Consider the following 20,394-nt stretch of genomic DNA (forward strand, 5'->3'; position numbering starts at 1 on the left):
ATAAATGCATGACCTTTATTTTGAAAAAGAAAAGTAGGTCTGTTTTAAATATATTTATATATAGTTGTGGTTCCAGGTGTATCACCTGGCTACTTCTACCCTTAATATCAATAATAAACCCTGTTACCCCGCATACTTTTTCAAAATGATGATTTTAGGTAAGTTTAAATGAAAAACTGTCAACATGTTTATCAGAATATATTATCAGGGCATTACAGTTGAACGCTCTTAGCAGAAACTATGTACGGAGAGTGCAGGTTGACCAGCATCACTTGGGCAACAGCAGCTTCATTGCCATTGGTCAAAGTCTGCTTACGTAACGCCATTGCCGATCTGTTATTGGACAGTCTGGCTGTCAGTAAGAAGCTGACTGAAAAACGGGAGCTGGACCCAGAGACAGTCAGCATCTGTACCAAACGATGAAGATTTTGCTGGATTCTAACAATTTTGCTCAAAAATAAAGAAAACGAGAAACAGCGGACATCATGGTAAGTATTTAACATTAATATTTCCGATTGTGTTTGAATACTAATTAAGTAAGTAGCATTTTCCCCCCCGAAACGGTGTATTTGCGGTTGTCGTTTCCTGTTGGAATACCGCTATGTAGCGGTTTTTACAATAATATCCATGATTATCCTCATATTAAAATATATTAACAGCTGGACAGAACGTACATGAACACAAAAGGTCATAAAATGTTTAAGAATATTTAATGTAACAAGCATATTTATATTTATACATATATATATATATATATATATATTAAGAAAATTGCGTTCGTTCTATGAAATATAACTCACGTTGCTCGTGTTTTTGAAAATTTACAGTATGGTTTTGTGAATCACGCCCTGGAGCTCCTCGTTTTGAGGAATTACGGTCCGGAAGTGTGGGAAGACATCAAGTGAGTTTCAGGATGTGTTTACTATTCAGCCATGTTGGTATCAAAGGTTACACTGTAGCAACTTAGATCACAACAACAAGGACACAGGCCAGGCCTAATGTATACTGTACAGCCAGCCCAGCAGCATACACTGCCACAGTGTTACCAGCAGGAACAGATTAACCTAAATACCATCCACCCTCTGTAGGCTCATGTAGGTTCACACCAAAAGTTAGTTGGTGAAGTGACAAAATGCCATTATTATTATTATTATTATTATTATTTCCCATTATGGTTGTAATTGTAACAAGTAACCTGCAATAAATATGCAGTACAGACTTGTTTGATGAAGTAACCTACTAAGAAATGCAAAAACTTATCATTCTGCATTCAAAATCTTGCTTATGTAAAAATATGCATAAATAATCACCAATATCAAGTAAATTCAAGTACTAATTATTGTCATGTTTGTCTATATTTGAATATATTTGCTACCTATAAGTGGAAATATTTAAAGTAAAAATGTAATCTTACTTTTTCATAGAACTGGTTGACCTCTGGAACTTTAATCATAATTGCTGTTTACTGTTTAGATTATCCACTTTATTAGTGGGGTTTAACATTAAAAAAAAAATAATTCTCTTCTCTAAATCCATCTGCCATTTCTTGCTTTAAATAAGCATTTCTTATCAGGTTCTTATATTTAGGCCTAGTAAGTTTGCTGTAATCAAAATGTTATTAGTCACTGAATAAAATGCCTTTTTCACCAGAATGTAACTTAAGTGAATGTGTTAATTCTGTTATTTTTATTTTTATTTTTTTTGCAGAAAAAGCTGGCAATATCCTTTTGTGATGTTTTTACATTTTTTCAAAGAAAAACTGCAAGTACACCCCTTTGGACAAAACACGATGACTTAACAGTAGGAGAATCACTAAAGATGCAACTGGAAACATTGCTAAAGATCAGCATTAACCAGACAGTACAACCGCACAGTGTCACATCAAAAGACAGGAAACTTTATTGCACACTCTGAAATAACAACAACAATAACAACAAAATAAATAAAGATAAAAAATAAAACCAGTATAAAAATAACTATGAACTATTACTATAAAAGAGTGTACTTTTGTCATGTCTAGAAAGTGAAGATGCAAAGTAGTTCATGGAGTTGGCAAACAACATTATGATATATACACTGTGAACAAACTGATAAGTGGGACTCGACCAGCTCTAATATGACAATCTGCTGCTGTGAACATAGTGGCTTTAGATGACAAATGAAAGTGCTGTTTGCAGGTTTCTGCCAGTGAAACCTTGTTTAGGAAAGAGACACAGTGTCTGATTTAGTGGGATTTGAAACTAAAGCATTCGAGCTGATACTGAGAGTAATATCAAGTAAGCTTATTATCTCATTTTAGACTGAGGTGGCATTCGAGGCAGTTGCCTCTTAATATGTCTAATATGGACACTAAAGATGGACAAGGATACAGCAGCAAAACTAACGAATCCTTTGTTTATTCATATACAGTAAAGTATAATTCAAATGTGCTCCAATTGTCAAAACCCCATAAAATAAAATATTTTACACTATATGAGCTTTAAGTTTAGTCAACTTTAGGTTTAGTCTTAATGAGTCCTTTCCCCAGAATTATGGCCATTTTCTTCAGCTGTTGAAATATTTGGCTTAAAGTGAAGTTTATTTTTCATCTGTAGTCTTCTATGCCCTATGCATGACCCTGTGAGCTGCAGCTGCCTTTTGTAAATGTTTTCAGAGTGGTCATTTTCCAGCCACCACAAAAAAAACATGCTTCAGCGCGGCATGCTACAGCTCAGGGTTATATGTTACATCTCCAAATGTAACTCACTGTTACTCAGTGCTCAGTTTACCAGGTTCCGTCATGTGCTTTTTTAAAGGTTTTCATGAACTCAGTTATTTATATCAGAATTCTTACTTTTTCAAAGCTCGGTATGTTTTTCCAGCTGTGATACATTATGATAAAATTGTGGTTGCTGGTCAGGCCTGTAAATCATTCCTGTTTACTCAGTTAAATATTTGCAATCAGAAGCTCATTAAGCTTTCTGACAATTTTGTGAAAATTGGATTTTCTAAGATATAAATAGCAAAATGTACTCAGGAGCTTGGAGTGCATTGTATCAAAGGACCTGCAGTAGATCTAAACCTGATTAGCTATCTCTGCTTGTTCAGCAGTGCAATTCATACAAGGACTTCAAAGCAATATCAAAAGCTTTTTTTAATGTTTCCAGCTGAATATATATCATGAAAGAAGACCCAACCGTTGGTGTCGAGTTGTTGGTGTAAACAGAAAAGCAATTGCAAAAAAGCCAAAGCTAGTGGTTTCCTGAACAAGTTGCCTACGAGACTGTTTACTTCTGCTGTGACATTTGCTGTAGCTTGTGAGTAACAGCTTCCCTTTGTTTTCAGGAGGGAGGCTCAGCTTGATATTGAGGGCCAGTTCCTCGTTAGAATCATATATGAGGATGGCAAAACATATGATCTTGTTGCAGCTGCAAGCAAAGTTCTCAGTAAGTAACAGCACGATTTTAAATCCCTGGAAATGAAATAAATGTAATTTGATGTAGGATACAAATGAAGCTTTAGCAGACATTTGCCCGATTTTAATAAGCTTTTTGTTTTGTTTTGCAGAAGTTGATGCGGGAGAGATCTTGCAGATGTTTGGCAAGATGTTTTTTGAATTTTGCCAGGAGTCAGGATATGACACCATCTTACGCGTGCTGGGCTCAAACGTTCGTGAATTCCTGCAGGTAGAGTCTTCCTCTTTGCCTTTAGGAGCGAACTGAAGATGAGAGGAGGTTTTATTCATCACACTGAGTTTTTAGCCTGTGAAAACATTTGTATGATATTTTCTGCAGAGTTTTGGAGGGATCTTAGGCTGAAGATTTGAGGCTTTTTAACAGAAAGCCAGACTTAACACACTGTGGCTGTAAAGTTTGAAAGACACGATAATTTACTGAGCACAAAAAATGTTATGTTGTAGTATATCTATTTTTTTTAGCTTAAAGGTCAGCTGGATATGTTACATCGCATAAATCAACTTTGGGTGTCATGTGAAAACACTGGATTGTTGTAAATCGGTCGTTTCATGCTGATAAATACCGTTTGTTCGGGGAGTATTTGTAAGATTCCACTTTTGCAGTAAATTAAAAAAATAATGTTATACTGTAAAACAAAGAAGAATTTCACATTGTGCAGCTGGATTCTGCTGCTAGAAATCAGCAAACGTAAAGGCCTCAAGTTAAGTAAACACTTGTAGAACAGTACTCTGCAAAAGTCTTGGCCTATCCCTCAGTTCTGTATATTTTAATAGTAAAATAGGAAACAGGTGTAGCAATTTATTGAAAGATGTGCAAACATAAATAGAAATACTGTATAAATACAATTTGAAAGTTTGTAATGCTGTGACCAGGTTTATTCTTTAACACAGCCTGAACTTTCTGAGACAGCCTTTCTTAAAAAAAAGTAGTCTTCATAAATAGTTATTTAGGCTTTTTGAAGGACATTCAAAACTCTTCTTTGAAAGTTGGAAGCCTTTTGTTCCATGGAACAGGATCCATCACAGATCACTGTAGACAGTCACTGTGTAGCCCTGTTGCCACTCATTTTCAGTTCTTTCTCCCTGTTTTCATTCCTTAACAATGACTTCTTAACAGCCACCCTTCCAGTGACACTTCAGCAAACAGTAGATTGACATCTCTCAGGTCCTGTGTCAGGTCTTTACTAAATTGTTTCCTTTTTCTGAGACATGGCTTTCAGATAAAGTTCAACTGCTGTAGATAATTTTTAGGTCTGCCATTTCTTCTTTTGTCCTCGGCTTGTCCAGTTTTTTGAGATAACCCAAGTTTTCAGCTTAGCTTTCTAGCTCTTTGGGAATCCCCTTGACGGTGCAAAAATACTATTTTATGGCTGTTTTTTATTTCTTTGGTTTTTGGTTTTTTGTTCAAAAAGCAACTTTAAAAGTAGGGCTGCAACGATTCATCAGTGTAATCAATCAAGTCGACTATAAAAATTTGTCAATGCGAATTTTCCCGTCATATCGTAATACCACCTAAATGTGTTTTTGTAACTGCAATACACTACAGGAAGCCATGGGGGCAGTATTGTCTATATTGTCTGCCAAGACTGCACTCAGTACTAACGAAGAATAACGTAGCGCGACTACTAAACAGTAGGATAAAAGAAAATGGAAGCAAAGATTTAAAAAAAAAAAAGTGAACACATTTCACATAAAACAAACAAAGTTAAATGCAGACTGTGCAAAACAGAGCTTTCCTTCCACTACAGCACTACTGCAGTGCATATCTAAAATGATTATGGGAATTTAAGCTGTTATAAATGACTTGCTGACCAAAAACTGTTAAAAATAGGTCAATCATATCTCTCATGAAGAATATCAAGTAATTTAGAGCCAGAAATAACATTTCTAATACAAAGTAGATGCTGCAATCAGTTTTTGGCTAAGTGACTTTTATATATCCGTTATTTATCCTGGTAAAAAGTGTCATTGACATTAAAAACATGGTTTTCAAGCGAGATCTAGCCAAGGGGACAGCTGAAATTGTTAGATATATAACATCACAGTTCTATAAACTTACTTGAAGTGACCTGTTCACTACAGTCTATTTACTAATATAAGTAAAGATATTAGACGCAAAAAACACCCAAAGTTAAGTAAGTGCATCGTGTTGAAACCATGTTTATGTGAAGGGTTAGGGTTAGAGTTTGTACTGTTTGTACTGCGATGCTTATGTTAGCTCACCTATTGGAAACTTCTCAGGATGACGCTTGCTTTTGTTTAAATGCTAGTAGCACTTTAATTTGTATTATTTCGTATTTGTATTTATTTTATTTTTATTCTGACAGTCCTATTGAGTAATGTTAAAAATACATTTGATTATTTTCAAATTTATATTATTTTAATTTGCTGTGGGACGAGATCACAGGGTGACATTCACAGGTGTGTAGACTAGAGCAGGTGAGCTTAAAACAGGAGGTTTGCCCAGGAAACGGAGATAAGACTTATCGACTATCCATCCATCCATTCGCTTCCGCTTCTCCTTTTCAGGGTCGCGGGGGGCGCTGGAGCCTATCCCAGCTGTCATAGGGCGAGAGGCAGGGTACACCCTGGACAGGTCGCCAGTCTGTCGCAGGGCCAACACACAGGGACAGACAATCATTCGCGCTCACATTCACACCTAATGGCAATTTGGATTATCCAATTAACCTATCCCCACAAGCTGCATGTCTTTGGACGGTGGGAGGAAACCGGAGTACCCGGAGGGAACCCACGCAAACACAGGGAGAACATGCAAAATCCACACAGAAAGACCCCGGCCTGATGGTGGAATTGAACTCAGGACCTTCTTGCTGTGCGGCAACAGTGCTAACCACCGTGCCCCCGTGCTGCACTTATCGACTAATCGAAGAAAAATTGGCAGATTAGTTGACTACCAAAATTATCTTTAGTTGCAGTACTATTTGAAAGAACTTTAGAAAGCCTGAAGAACTATCAGTCAAGACCACTTTAAAGATTACAAGAATGTCTGGCTGCCTGGAAGCAAAATATAAAGAAATAAGGGTTGGCACAAGTCTTTTGCACAACACTGTTCTTTAATAAAAGGAACAATTTCTCACTGTGCCGCCGCATTCTGTTGTCAGAAATCAGCAAACTTAAGAAATGCCAGTATTCTTTTAAAAGACTTCAAAACCTCTAGAAAGAGTAGATATTTCAGTGAAACACAGTGATGCTCTAATTATAGTTTAGGCTGTGTGATGTCAGATACTAAAAAGAAAGCAAGGTCAAAGCGAAAACAGTCGCTGGGTTATTAGATTTCAGTTTATTACAGTACGAAGGGTAACAGTGCTGTGTACAACAGCATGATAGAAGACATCATCCACGAGCTTTCCATCCCGTGTTCAGTAATTACTAAAATGTATAATCAGCTGTGACAAAATATGCTTATAATAGTACTTCTCAGTAAATTGGTGTGCTAGGATGATTATGATGTAGTGCCCTTCATTTTGCATTAAGTTTGTTAGGATTTTTTAATCATATTCATTCAGATTAAGTCGCACTCTGTGAAACAAGCCTATTTTCACCCTGCATAGAAACGAGCCTATCCCTTCATAGTTTGTAAGACATCTGTTTGTACAGCTGGTTCTTGCATGAGGCCCGCAGTCTGCATTTTCACAAAAAACAAGTAGAGGAGGAGCAGCACTTCAAAGGGCAGAAGCAAATCGTGATGTGGGGGAGTGCAGCTTCTTTGTGCAGGTGTTTTCTTTTTAGTAGGGATCACATGATGCGATAATAGTTAAAGATAACTTACTGTTGTCATATGTGGTCTAATGAGGTTTTATGATGAACACCCAGCTGAGCTTTTAATTTTTTTATTCACCTTTTGAACTTCTTCTATTTGCACAACATAGAGGGTCGTGTTACAATCGGCTGTTGCATATTTTTTCTTTGATTTGAATTTTCAGAATCTGGATGCTCTCCACGATCACCTGGGCACCATTTATCCCGGGATGAGGGCTCCCTCGTTTCGCTGCACCGATGCAGAGAAAGGAAACAATCTGATTCTTCACTATTACTCGGAGAGAGAAGGCCTGCAAGACATAGTGATTGGGATCATTAAAACCGTCGCTCAGCAAATCCACGGAACAGAGATAGAGATGAAGGTCTCCTTTGTTGTTTTTGTTACCTTTTTGTGCATCGCGAAACCTTCGACTCTTTGGCTCACTCTGTCACTGCTAATGAACGGATATGACTTCTTCTCGCTCCCCTTTAATTTATGGTACAATATTCAAAGGCACTCTTGTGTTCCTGCATTGCATTGTGTCAGAATGTGTAAGTCTGTGTCACACAATATAAGTGGCGAGGCTGTAACGTGAAGATTAAACAACAGAAACTACTCAAATACCCAAATGGGAACACTGTGACAGCTGCAGTTGAGTAGTGAATTTTTGGATAATATCTGTGAGTCACAGGATATTTTTAGATCTAAGATATAGAGTCTCCAGCATAGAGACGGTGGGAATCTTTCAAGGAGTTTTATTCTTGCTCCTCATTTTTTTTAAACTTTTCTCTCACTGCGGCTGAACCAAAAATGACTGAGGGAATAGAAGAACAAGCCACATTTAAAATGTTAACTTAACCAGGCTAATCTCAGTAGCACCAAATTAAAAATTTCTAACAAACCAGCATTAAAAACTGTTACGCTTGTTTTTTTTAATTGTAGGCCACCCAAAGCCTCAGCCTTAATCTGTACCATTCCCTGCAGCACGTTATTCCCCTCAGACGTCTACTGTGTTTAGATTGAGCTTTTCCTCTTCATTCAGTCGGTGACATTTTCTCCCAAACTTAATCATATTGTACAGACAGGATAATATCTTTCAGCAATTCTATAATGAAAGCACAGAAAATGGCAGACGCTCCAAATGTGACACACAATTTCTGGAAATATTAGCCAGTGTTGCTGTGGCAACAGGGTGCAGAGACACCAGGTTGACGTCAGCATGCCTTATGCCCATAAAGCCACAGGACTCTGTCATTATTACCCGCCTAATTCTATATAATAAATGCAAAATTAACATTGGTATTATTGGTATTATGTTTATGAAATGAAAATTGCAACGTTGAGGTTCAGATTTCTCTTTGAGGCCGTCATAGTGCTCTAATGATGTGCAACACAGTTAGTCTTGCATCAGTGTCGTCAATATGTTATCAACTGATGAACTTCACGTGATGCAGATGATCCAACCCAAAAATGAGGAGTGTGACCACATCAAATTTCTGATTGAGGAGAAGGAGTCAGAGGAAGAGGCGTTCTATGAAGATCTCGATGGCTTTGAAGAGAACGGCACACAGGAGACTCGAATCAGCCCGTACACATTTTGCAAGGCCTTTCCATTCCACCTCATGTTTGACAAGGACCTGATGCTCACACAGTGTGGGAACGCCATTTACCGAGTCCTGCCACAGGTCTGCATTCACATTCAGTTCTCCCAAACTCAGAATTTCAAGAAATGAGCAAATAATTATGTTTTAAATATTTGTTTTGTCTTTTATTATCAATAATAATGCTATAGTTTAATATAAAGAATAAATTCAATGTTACTAACATATGGATATTTTTATCATATAGCTCCAGCCGGGTACCTGTATCCTTCCTTCAGTTTTTTCTTTGGTACGTCCTCACATTGACTTCAGCTTTCATGGCATCCTTTCCCACATCAACACTGTCTTCGTTCTTCGTAGCAAGGTATGTATGAAACATGTATGTTTGTAAGAGTGCGTTTGGCTAATCACTTTTCATGTATTAGTTTAGCAGAGGAAATAGATCAATAAAATACACCAATGTCTAATTAATTAAAATGTGGTTTGAAAGAATGTGTTAACAGTGTGTTAATATTCATAAGGTCACTGATATTTTTAGAAGCGCTGTAAAATTTGATGCTGTGGAGCTCAGTGAAAAAAAATAAAGGAGAAGGAAATTGTTCCCATGCAGGGAGCACTGAGCATATAAACAAATAGAAATAATATGTAAATTCAAGAGTAAAGAGTGAGTATACCATGTCTATATTCTAAGGTTTTAGGTATCAAAACATAATTAAGATAATATGGTCCCTAGCCAGTTTTAAAGTTGGGTTAATACAACCTCAGATAAATAACATCACCTGACCTTTTACATACATTACTTATTTAACAAAAAACTAAACCAGAATGCAGAAATAGTGTGATAAAGTAAGTGTACCCGTGCTGCTTTCATAGTAATTAAGAGGGTAAGTAGCAGTCAGGTGCTGATGATCAAATTCCCTTGATCAATTGTTTGTCAGCAAATAAGAGCATCTCTGTAAAAGTAGAAGTTCTGGCTCTTTGCTGTTATGGAGCATTCAGGTGAGTGTAAAGATAGTGCCCAGCAGGAAAGACATCTGAAATGATCTCAGAGAAGCAAATGCTGTTGCTCATAACTCTGGGAAGGGTTTTCTGGTCATTTCCAAATATTCTAAAATCCATCATTTAGCAGTGAGAAAAATTATTCACAAGTGGAAAACATTCAAGACAGTTCTTCCCAGGAGTGGACTTCCCAGCTTATTCACCCTAAGGTCAGACCATGGAATGCTCAGAGAAACTGCAGAAAAAAAACAAGAGCTACATTTCAAACTCTACAGGCTTCAGTTTGCATGTCTAATGTTAAAGTTCACGACAGTACAGTTAGAAAGAGACTGAATAAGTATGAGTTGTCTGGAAGGGTTGCCAAGAGAAAGCCTCTTCTCTCTAAAGAGAAATGACTTAAAGCTTAAATGTTGTATCTGAACAAACCACAAGATCTCTGGAACAATGCCCATCTCCAAGTTAGGTGAAAACCAACAAAACACCTAATTCACCAACTGCCACACATGGTGGTGATGATTGGGGCTTGTTTTGTAGCCACACGATCTTGGCACCTTTGAGGCACCATTGGGTCGACCATGAACTCCTCTGTAATCCAAAGTATTCTACAATCAAATGTGAGTCAACCTGCCCAACAGCTCAAGCTTGGCTCAAACTCAACCTCAAACCGCAGTAAATCTACATCAGAATGGCTGAAAAAGAAAAGCATGAAGATGTCTAGACCCCAATCTGACTGAAATGCTATTATTGGACCTTAAGAGAGCTGTCCATAAATGAATCTAAATCTACTACATCATTGAGTGTATGCATTTTTCACTCAATGTTTTATCTCAGTTTTTGTTAAATCAATGATGACAAAATGTAAAACCTTACAATTTATAGAAGCTATACAGTTACTATACAGTTTTACAATGCTTATGTTTATGCATAGAGCAAAGAGGGTCATGCAGCACAGTTAGAATATACCTTTGTTGGTCAGTGTGAAGTCAAATGAAAAGTCACAAGGTAAAAATAGAGCAAGAATAGAAAATAGTTTCAAATTTAAAAATTGTGTGGTCTGGTTTCTCATGGGATGGTTAATTCTTAAGTGACAAAATAATAGCTGCAGGGCCCGACCGCTATACTCAGATTAATTGTGACAAGACTGACCCTTGAAGCACTGCCATTCTTGGGGCATAAGCTACATGGCTACGTAAGCCCTGACAAAAAAAGAAGAGTTTACATTTTTTTTTCTTTACACAATAAAATCAAAATTAATTTAATGTAATGAGCGCTGAAAAATGTAACATTTAAAATGAAAAGCCAGATTTAAAAATAAAGTGCGAGCTAAACTGGCGCCCAGTTTGGAAGCACATTTAGAAATGAACGCACTGCATCATGAAATATTCATAAGAGGGATGTAATCCTGACAGGAGGGCCTGCTGAATGTGGAGACTGTAGAGAATGAGGACGAGCTGACGGGGGTGGAGATCAGCTGTCTGAGACTGAAAGGACAGATGATTTATTTGCCAGAGGCTGAGAACATCCTTTTTCTTTGCTCACCCAGGTAAGCCATCAGTTGCAGAAGCCTTGACTGAAAATGCACACCAGAAAAATGTTACTTTTACCCACAGAATGAGAATGCTCAGATTTCAGGTGAAGACATCTTGAAATCTAAAGGTTCAAGGTTTTGACTTACAGCAGAGTATAATCTATCTCTGTAAACCAATATTTGAAATAAAGCTGATTTTTTTAAAGGAAGAGTTTTGTTCACTATTAATTGCTCGTATGCATGAAGGTTACTTACAATGTGCTTTTCTTTCTGTGATTTTTGTTTCCAACCAAAATATAAGAAACGAATTTCCACTTTTAGAGCTGTAATGCTACATGATAGTGTTGGAAAAAACTAAAAATGTCTGCAAATTACAGCGAGCTGAGACAAACCTTAACATTCAGGATATATAGTCTAACCATAATCTAAGACAGCTAACGTAACACAGATGAGGTGGATGCTACTTTGAATCAGAGCTGCTGTCAGAAGGAGTCTATTACAGAGTTAGTGGTTCTCTGTCTAAGTCCTCCTCCAGATATTCACTGATGATATACTGTTGGACATCTGTAATAATGTTTTTCGTTGTGCATTTAGCATTTCTTATGTCCAGCTGGCGATGCTTATGCTGATGCTAGATGCACGGAGACTAATTAGGTCCCTTCAAACAGCCAGAGTGTTTAAACGACAAAGTTAACTGGAGAATCTGAGAATAATGGACATACTGGTCATATGCAAACATTAAAGATTTCAAAAATCACACTCAAAGTGTCGACAATAAAAATAGATCTAACTTCAGGGGAAAAAGGAAGCTCACCAGAGTCATCAAAAACATCAGTTAGCAAAAACCAAGGAGACAATTATGTGTTTTCACTGTGCTGTATGGTCTCATGAAGGTTAGCATTGCTATATATGGTGGTTTGACACCCCTGGTCTAGATGACTACAAGGCTTATCCTTTAACAGTGTATAGTGTAGCAAAGACAGTATTCTGTGTAAAACGTCTAAGTGTAGTTAATTAGAGCAAGAAAATGATTGATGAAAAGTAGAAGAGACATCAACAGAAGATCTGTTTTTGATTTACTTGTAATTTTGATCTGTTATAATCTCACTAATGAAAATTAGGTTATTTTTTCCATGTAGTTACACACTCTGTTAATCAAGCAATTACACAGAATACTCAGAAGTGTTTTCCTCTTGGCCTTTTGGAAATGACAATGGGCAGGTAGATCGCCAGAGTGTGACCTCCGTTATCCTCTGTAGCTCTTACGTAATCATTCAGAATTTTTTAGTAAACTATTCGATCCAGGAGATGGCAGGGTTAAAAAGGTCTTGTCCCCTTACATTGAAGGCAGTTTGCAGATTGTAGGATGAGTGTTTTCACTAAAGGTTGCTGCCTTGGAGGACTTTAACTGCTAATGAATGAAAACGAGATGCAACCTGACCAGAAAAGATCCGAACAGCACAGCGTCTGACCTCACCACACAAAAAGCAGCATTTATCTGGAAACATTACAGTGCTCTCAGCCCTCACAAGAGGATGATGATTTCACTGCTCATGCCTCATTTTTTATGCCCTGTATAATTTATAACACCTCTTGATATGAACAAGAACAGCAAGACACAAATCAAATGTTTCCAGCAGCTTCACTCTGCAAAAATCTCTTATAATTTATGACTCTCACTTTTTTTTGCCCTCGCTTTGTTGACCTGTTCCTACTTTTCTGGTCAGTGTTATGAACTTGGACGATCTTACACGGCGGGGACTCTACCTAAGTGACATCCCGCTGCATGATGCCACGCGCGACCTGGTGCTGCTGGGCGAGCAGTTTCGTGAGGAGTACAAACTGACCCAAGAGCTGGAAATCTTGACGGATCGCCTCCAGCACACACTCCGAGCCCTGGAGGACGAAAAGAAAAAGACAGATAGGTTTGACTGTTTTTATATTTTCATTAAAGTAGTCTTTAAGTACAGTGTGGGGTCAGATATTCATTAATTACAGGTATTATACCCACCAATTCTCAATCAGTTTTTTGACATAATGTAGCCAGTATATGCAGCTTTAACCCATTTTGCCTGTCTCCCTTCATTTTTTCACTTTATTTAAACAAAAGAAAGTATTAAATGACGTCATTTACATTTTCTAGTTATGTCATTATCTGTAGGTTGTGTGTAGTATCCAAATTCACTACTATAAATCTCCAATAGCACTGTCATGATTCATTTGCTAGGAAAAAAATGATTAAAAAAAAAGATTGTTTATTATAAGTCTTGAGTAGGGAGATAAAGAGAAGCCTTAACCAGTTTTCCCTTTTAAGGGCAAATCACCGACAATACAGAAAGACACAGGTCTCAGTACAATAAAGTTGCATTAAGGATGTATGACAGCAGGGCAAGCAGGGGCTGATATTTCAGGTTCTCTTCAGTCCCTGTCAGAAAAAGGCCTGCCATTGTATTTTGTCACAGCAGTGGGTGACAGCTGGAGACGGAGAAGGGTGGAGTGTGATCTTTATTAAGAGCGCTGTAGCAGTTTATCTTCTCTTAGGAAAAGACTTTCACTCTCCCACTGGATTCCCACGTTATTATTCTGACCATTCTCTGGACTCAGATTGCCTCGGGCTCCAGACATTGATTTGAATTCATGGCTTCTCTAAATTTTAAGAGAACTGCTGCTGCACTGTTGTTGCCTTTTTAGATGCTACATCACTCTTTGTTTTTGCTTCTTTTTAACTTAGAGGTACAAGGCTGTGCATAAAATATTAACTATTTTAGATTTAAATATATGTATTTAAGCGCTGTATATATATACTATTTTTTTCTGAATACATTTTAGAGTTTGCCATCTGTATGCATCATTCATCCTAAGATTATGATGCATCAAGGAAGGTATTTTGCTTTTAAGAGGCAGCCATAATCTAACCAGTTACCATAGAAACACCACCCTCCTTTCTGAAAGCAGCTTCCACAGCAAAATGACCAAAAGGTGGTGTCTGTGCAAACAAAATGCTGATCCAAAGGACGGACTTCATCCCGGCGTCCCCAGCACCACCGTGCTCTCGCCCAGAAGGTTCATTTCTCTTCTCCTTCTCAGATTGCTCTATTCTGTCCTGCCACCATCTGTTGCCAATGAGCTGCGACACAAACGCCCGGTGCCGGCAAAGCGCTATGACAACGTGACCATCCTCTTTAGTGGCATTGTCGGGTTCAATGCTTTCTGCAGCAAGCACGCCTCAGCTGAAGGAGCCATCAAGATCGTCAACCTGCTCAATGATGTTTACACACGCTTTGACATTTTGACAGACTCTCGGAAGAACCCTTATGTATACAAGGTCAGAAGCAAGAACTTTACCATCACGTAATATTGAATACTGGTGTAAATTTGTGGTCAATAAAAAGGCCAGAAAGGAGGAAGTTTTGCTTCTACTCTGGAGGTCTGATTCTGCAGCTGTAATGCACTAAGCTGCTGAATAATATTATGCAATTATGCACATGCAACTCAGTTACAGAGTATTTATATCAGTTAACTTAGGGTAGTACCAACATCTAAACAGGGTGTAGTTTTACAATGGCACTGCACCATTTTATAGGCCTCGTGCAACAGATTTACTCTCCAGGCTTTCAGACAAGAATGCACTTTAAGAAGTCAAACAGACCTCTTCCATGAGATTGGCTTCAGGCACTGGGTCACCAAAAAAAGTAATATTTACTCTACAAGCTGAATGGCTAGGTGGTCCAGGGGTTTTAACAGGGCTTAAAGAGTCCCTGAATGTCTTAAAGCTGATGTAAGTGTTTAAGTGTTTATCTCAGGGTGTTTCAGTTTATTTCTGGCTGCACAGCACATTGGAACCCCCCCCACCCCCCCACCCCCGTTGCACAGTGGGAACAAATCATTCTACATGAAGCAAAAGTAAATAGAAGCAGAAAAGAAAAAAGAAGTCATGACATCACTCATGTGGCGAATAAGAAAATGTTTTGGTTTATTTTCTTTATACAGGTGGAAACAGTCGGTGATAAGTACATGACGGTTAGTGGCCTGCCCGAGCCGTGCACACACCACGCAAAGTCAATCTGCCACCTTGCTCTCGACATGATGGAGATTGCTGGACAAGTGAAAGTGGACGATGAACCAGTGCAGGTGTGATATGAATCTCAGGTTTCAGAATAAAACCTGCATATTATACTTCATTATCTGTGTGGAATTGTATTGCCACTAAATGTGAGCTGAGCAACTTTTTATACAGTACTTTTGCTTGACCTTAAATAATACCTGTTGCTGCTGAGAAAATTAGCAGAATATATTTATTTTTCTATAGTTTTAGCTGCTTCCAACACTGATAGATTATAGGCGTGCCTATAGAGACCTCCTCGAACACTCTTGCCCACCATGTTACAAAAATTGTGAGGTGTGTAACTGGCCTAAACCACACCAGAGCGCAGCAAAGCCGTCACTTTTGTTGTGCCTTAAGGCAGTAGTGGCGAGTGTAATCTTTCGCTCGCTGATCGCGATTATCAACGACGAATCATCACAAGTGAATCAAAGTGTGTTTATGATTTGATTTTAAAACAATTGGTTTTAATCAGAATAATTTCTCCCAAATTGGGAAGTTAATGCATGTGAGAGGAAAGATTTCCTGTATTAGTCCTGGTTTGATTGGGTAGCAAAGGAAAATGTGAAGGTGTAGGAAACATTACCTCCACCTGCTGAAGCTCAGTGTGGCAGTAGTATATGTCTGTCTAGTCTAAAGCCAGTTCAGATGTTGTTCAAATTTAATTGTGGTGGCAGAGAATCAACACACTCAGTCACTCACTGTGGACAGTTTACTGTGGACCTGTCAGCTCCAAGACTTTTATAGTAAACAAAAGCTAAATTAAAAACTAACACTAGATGTGGAAAAAAATTCAAATTAAAAATAGACTTTTGAAAAAAAAAAAAAGCTAACTGAAATGAACTTTGAAAACTAAACTAAAAAGAGAATATAGAGGAAACATGCTTAGTTTGAGAGTTTGATAGTTTGGAAAAAATCTTATTATATCTTTGATGGATGTGTTTATTGAGACTTTGGATGACTATGAGACTGTAAGTCAAGTCCTTTTAAAAAATTATGTGTTTTTATTGTAACACCTGTACTGATTTTCTTAGATCTTGCCTCCGACACATGTCTTCCATACATGAATTAATTTAGTAAAAAGACTAAAATATATTATTATAAACTGAAAAAAAAAACCCTGAAACTGGAAAAAAAAAACACTCTGGAAACTAACTAAAACTAAACTTAATTTTAAAAAAAAAGGTAGAAATGAAATGAAATAGAGAAATTAATTAGAAAATGCAAAACTATAATTCCATTTTTACATACAGGCTGTAACAGTTAAGAACGTAACAGTGTAGACTTTAGTGCACAGAGGATTTTTTAAAACAAATTAAATAGACCAAAAAAAGGACTAACTGGAAAATAATGGCATTGCATGTATTTCATCTTGTCTCTCTAACATGTATGTTATATAGCTGTTGGATTATCTCTGTGTGGTGATGCGCGCTGACTGTCTAACTGTTCTCCTTCACATTTAATTATTTTTCAGCTTCTAAGCACTCCATCTGTTATTTTGGCACAGATGATTTTTTTTGGAGCGGTGTCGGCTTTCTAATATTAGTTTGAAAATTCTCATATTAGTGCACCATATTAATGTGTCAGGCATTTACTCTATTACACATAATATATACACATTTTTATTTTAGAATAATTATACCTGCGCATCTGGGAATGTATTTTCGTGCTGAAGTAATGAGCAATGAGAAGTTGTTTAAGTGAGTGCTGGAGATTGTTATTATATCAATGACTGTTGAGACTTAACTTTGGAAAATCGTGTCTGGTTAACAAAAGACTGTTTATTTTCAGACATGGCACTGGCTAAAGAGGGGCCCAGCTTAGTAGCAGAAACAGACTCAAATCATTTCACGATCCTGTGGCTTAAAATAGATTCTCATTTGTCCCAAACACTCCTGGCATGTTCATGCTCTGATGGCAGCAAGCGCTGAAGTGCCTATAAGATTAAGTGTAAATATTAGTCTCTTGATTGTCGAGGATTTCTTTTGGAACTGTTTACTGCAAATTTGAAACTACAAGGAAATTTTAATTTTGTGCATGGAGACACCCCAGGCAAAGTCAACCTTATATTTACCAACCACATGTCAGTCGATGGCTTTAAGAATTTGTGCCAACACAAAACTTGCAATTTATTTCTATAAAGCATAAATTATTCATTCAAGTCCTTGAGTTAGAATGTACACGGGATTTAAAGTAGGACATTTTGTAGGAAATAAGGTTTGTTGTGTGCTGTTTTACAAATAAATGTACAGCAGATAACTAATGATCTGTGCTGCAGAGATGTATTTAAAGTTACGTTTGCAAATTTAAAAAGAAACAGGGATGTCTTTAGGTAACTGCAGCATTTATTTTGCTTTGGTTAAAGTGTAAACATGCGCTTCAATCACATGTTTTCTTCTCTTTTCTTTTCAGATTACTATTGGGATCCACACAGGAGAGGTGGTGACCGGAGTCATTGGGCAGAGGATGCCCAGATATTGCCTTTTTGGAAATACGGTCAACCTCACAAGCCGTACAGAGACGACGGGTGAAAAAGGAAAAATAAACGTGTCTGAATATACGTACCGGTGAGCAGCAGCGTCTCCTTATTTTTCAGGATCAGTTGTACTGCTAGAATTTTTTTATTCTTTTAACTTTTAAGAAAATATCCATTAATAGACATAAAACATGAAGCATATACAAGGAAAAACAAACCTAGTTACTGTGGACGTGAGCACGGCAAGTGTGCAGCTTGTGTGATATGTAGCGTTGTATTGCAGGTGTTTGCAGTCTGCCGAGAATGCCGACCCTCAGTTTCATCTGGAGTATCGGGGCCCGGTCACCATGAAAGGAAAGAAGGAGCCAATGAAGGTGTGGTTTCTTTCCAGGAAGCCCACAGACGCTTAAGGATCATCGAAGGATTACATTAATGCGGTCATGTCCTGTCACATTTTGACACAGGGATGGGTTGGATCAGGTGACACATATGCAGATATTTTTATTATGATGAAACACATTTGTCTATCCAAACACCCGCCTCTCTCTACGTACCCATGGTCTGCCATTACCTCACTACATTTTATAGCTGTGTAGCGTTTCATCGAGAGGTCCGTGATACAGTATTTGGTGCAGTCAAGTTTGATACGTTTGATACATACAAAGTGGTGTATTAGACTACACACTAAAGGTTTTAATAAACAAAACAATTTACATTTATTGATTATTTTTATTTTAGTTTCCATTTTTGTCTGCCGTATTTGTGTAGTGTGAAGCGTGCCAAAAAAAGACAATTTATAGCCAAATTAAGTAATTTCAGAATATACTTTATTTTATCATCATCATATTAAATTTTACAGGTACAGAATATATTAAATGTAGGTAAAAATTTGACTAATTAGTTTAATGAAAATGACTGTAGAGCTTACATTATTGTCCTTGTTCACCAAATGTGAGAATTTATAGTTTTACACTGAATATATTACACTGGCTTCAAGATTATTATAACAAATGAGAATTTAGATTTAGACTAGATATTATTATATATATAATACTGATGTCAATTCTTTGTCATAAAAACTACTGTGCCAACTACATTCATATACAGTTTTACATTACACAGACTTACTTGTATTTTTAAAAGCCACAAATCATAAAGCATTTGAGCCATTAGTTCTTTACATGTACCCATTACTTAATTATTAAAATACCCTTAGTATTAAAAGCACTTAACACTATTTTATATATTTATGTTACCTCTGTACACATTGCACAATCACCTCATGTCTGCTTAAATGATATTGAATGCTATTTTCAGTTCTACTGTATGTTACTGAGATAAAGCTACATATTTATTGTGTCATGTTATTTTGTATTTATTCCTTTTTTGAGAAAAGAACCGTTATTACTTTTAGAAATGAAAAAAGAAAACGTATGGTAAATTTTGCTATGTATGACACTACTTTGTGCCTCCATCACATGTTGGATTGATCTCACTTGAGTTTATGTACTGTATGATTTTTCAACATATTTTCCAAATTCACTATTAATAAACTAAACACAGTGTCCTCATTTCTGTGCTTGTGGGACATCTTGTTTTATCTGGTGTTTATTTTGGAGGTAACTAATAAATAATGCGGACAAGTGTGGATTACTTGATATAGATATTTTATTTTGTACTACATATATTTATTTTTTTTATAATCCGTCAGGAAATTCAGACTGAATCATGTAGCTGTTTAAGTATTTTATGGTCTTTATTTTTGACCAAAGGCTGAAGTATAGCACACACACAAGAATGTGTTTTTTTGAGATGCACTCCCTCTAGTGGTGTGTCAGAAAATTGCAGCCCTTTTCTGTGGTAATGGCCACATACAGTACTGTGCAAAAGTCTTGAGCCACCCCTTTTCTTTAAAATATTTTGCTTTTTGTAGGTCTTTCAACTTTTTAGATGGCTGCTTTTCACTCATTTTCAGTCCAGTCCTTGTACCTGAACATTTTCAGAGGAATACTTTTTTTTGGATTTGTCAACGCTAAGCTATGAATCATTCAAGCATAAAAAAGGCACCTAACTCAAGCGACGAACCACTGTAATGTTTACTCATAACAGACATCTTAGCAAAGAATTCATTTTAAATTGCAACTTTAGGGATTTTATTACAAGCAGCCTTTTGCAGCCAGTGTGGTAACACACTGCCATTGTAGTAAAAGCATAACTGGATAGAAAAACACACAATAGAACATTATTAGTCACGGATTAGCCTCTCCATAGTCTGGATCTCAACATTACTGAAGCAGTGTGGGATCATCTCGACAAAGAACAAAATAAAGTTGACTTTCATTCACATTAGAAGTGTACAAACGCAGTTTTTGCCTTATATACTGCATTTCCATGTATGTTTTCATGTTTCAATAAATCACTGCAATCACTGTTTCCCATTTTCCTACAAAAACTATAAAGGAATGGCTCAATAC

At 37.1% G+C, this 20,394-nt stretch overlaps 1 protein-coding gene across 1 annotated transcript; it reads left to right on the forward strand.

Moving 5' to 3' along the window:
- The first annotated feature begins 371 nt into the window (after positions 1 to 371).
- On the forward strand, positions 372 to 19,493 carry gucy1b1 (guanylate cyclase 1 soluble subunit beta 1). Its single transcript, XM_006787144.2, has 13 exons — positions 372 to 488; positions 828 to 901; positions 3,325 to 3,425; positions 3,547 to 3,665; positions 7,399 to 7,596; positions 8,669 to 8,899; positions 9,063 to 9,179; positions 11,224 to 11,357; positions 13,070 to 13,267; positions 14,430 to 14,667; positions 15,333 to 15,473; positions 17,857 to 18,011; positions 18,204 to 19,493. The coding sequence occupies exons 1-13, from the start codon at positions 486 to 488 to the stop codon at positions 18,328 to 18,330; spliced, it is 1,836 nt and encodes a 611-aa protein (XP_006787207.1). The 5' UTR covers positions 372 to 485; the 3' UTR covers positions 18,331 to 19,493.
- Positions 19,494 to 20,394: the final 901 nt, after the last annotated feature.

The sequence above is a fragment of the Neolamprologus brichardi genome, chromosome 6, assembly GCF_056152115.1.
Source record: "Neolamprologus brichardi isolate AB-2024 chromosome 6, ASM5615211v1, whole genome shotgun sequence".
NCBI lineage: Eukaryota > Metazoa > Chordata > Actinopteri > Cichliformes > Cichlidae > Neolamprologus > Neolamprologus brichardi.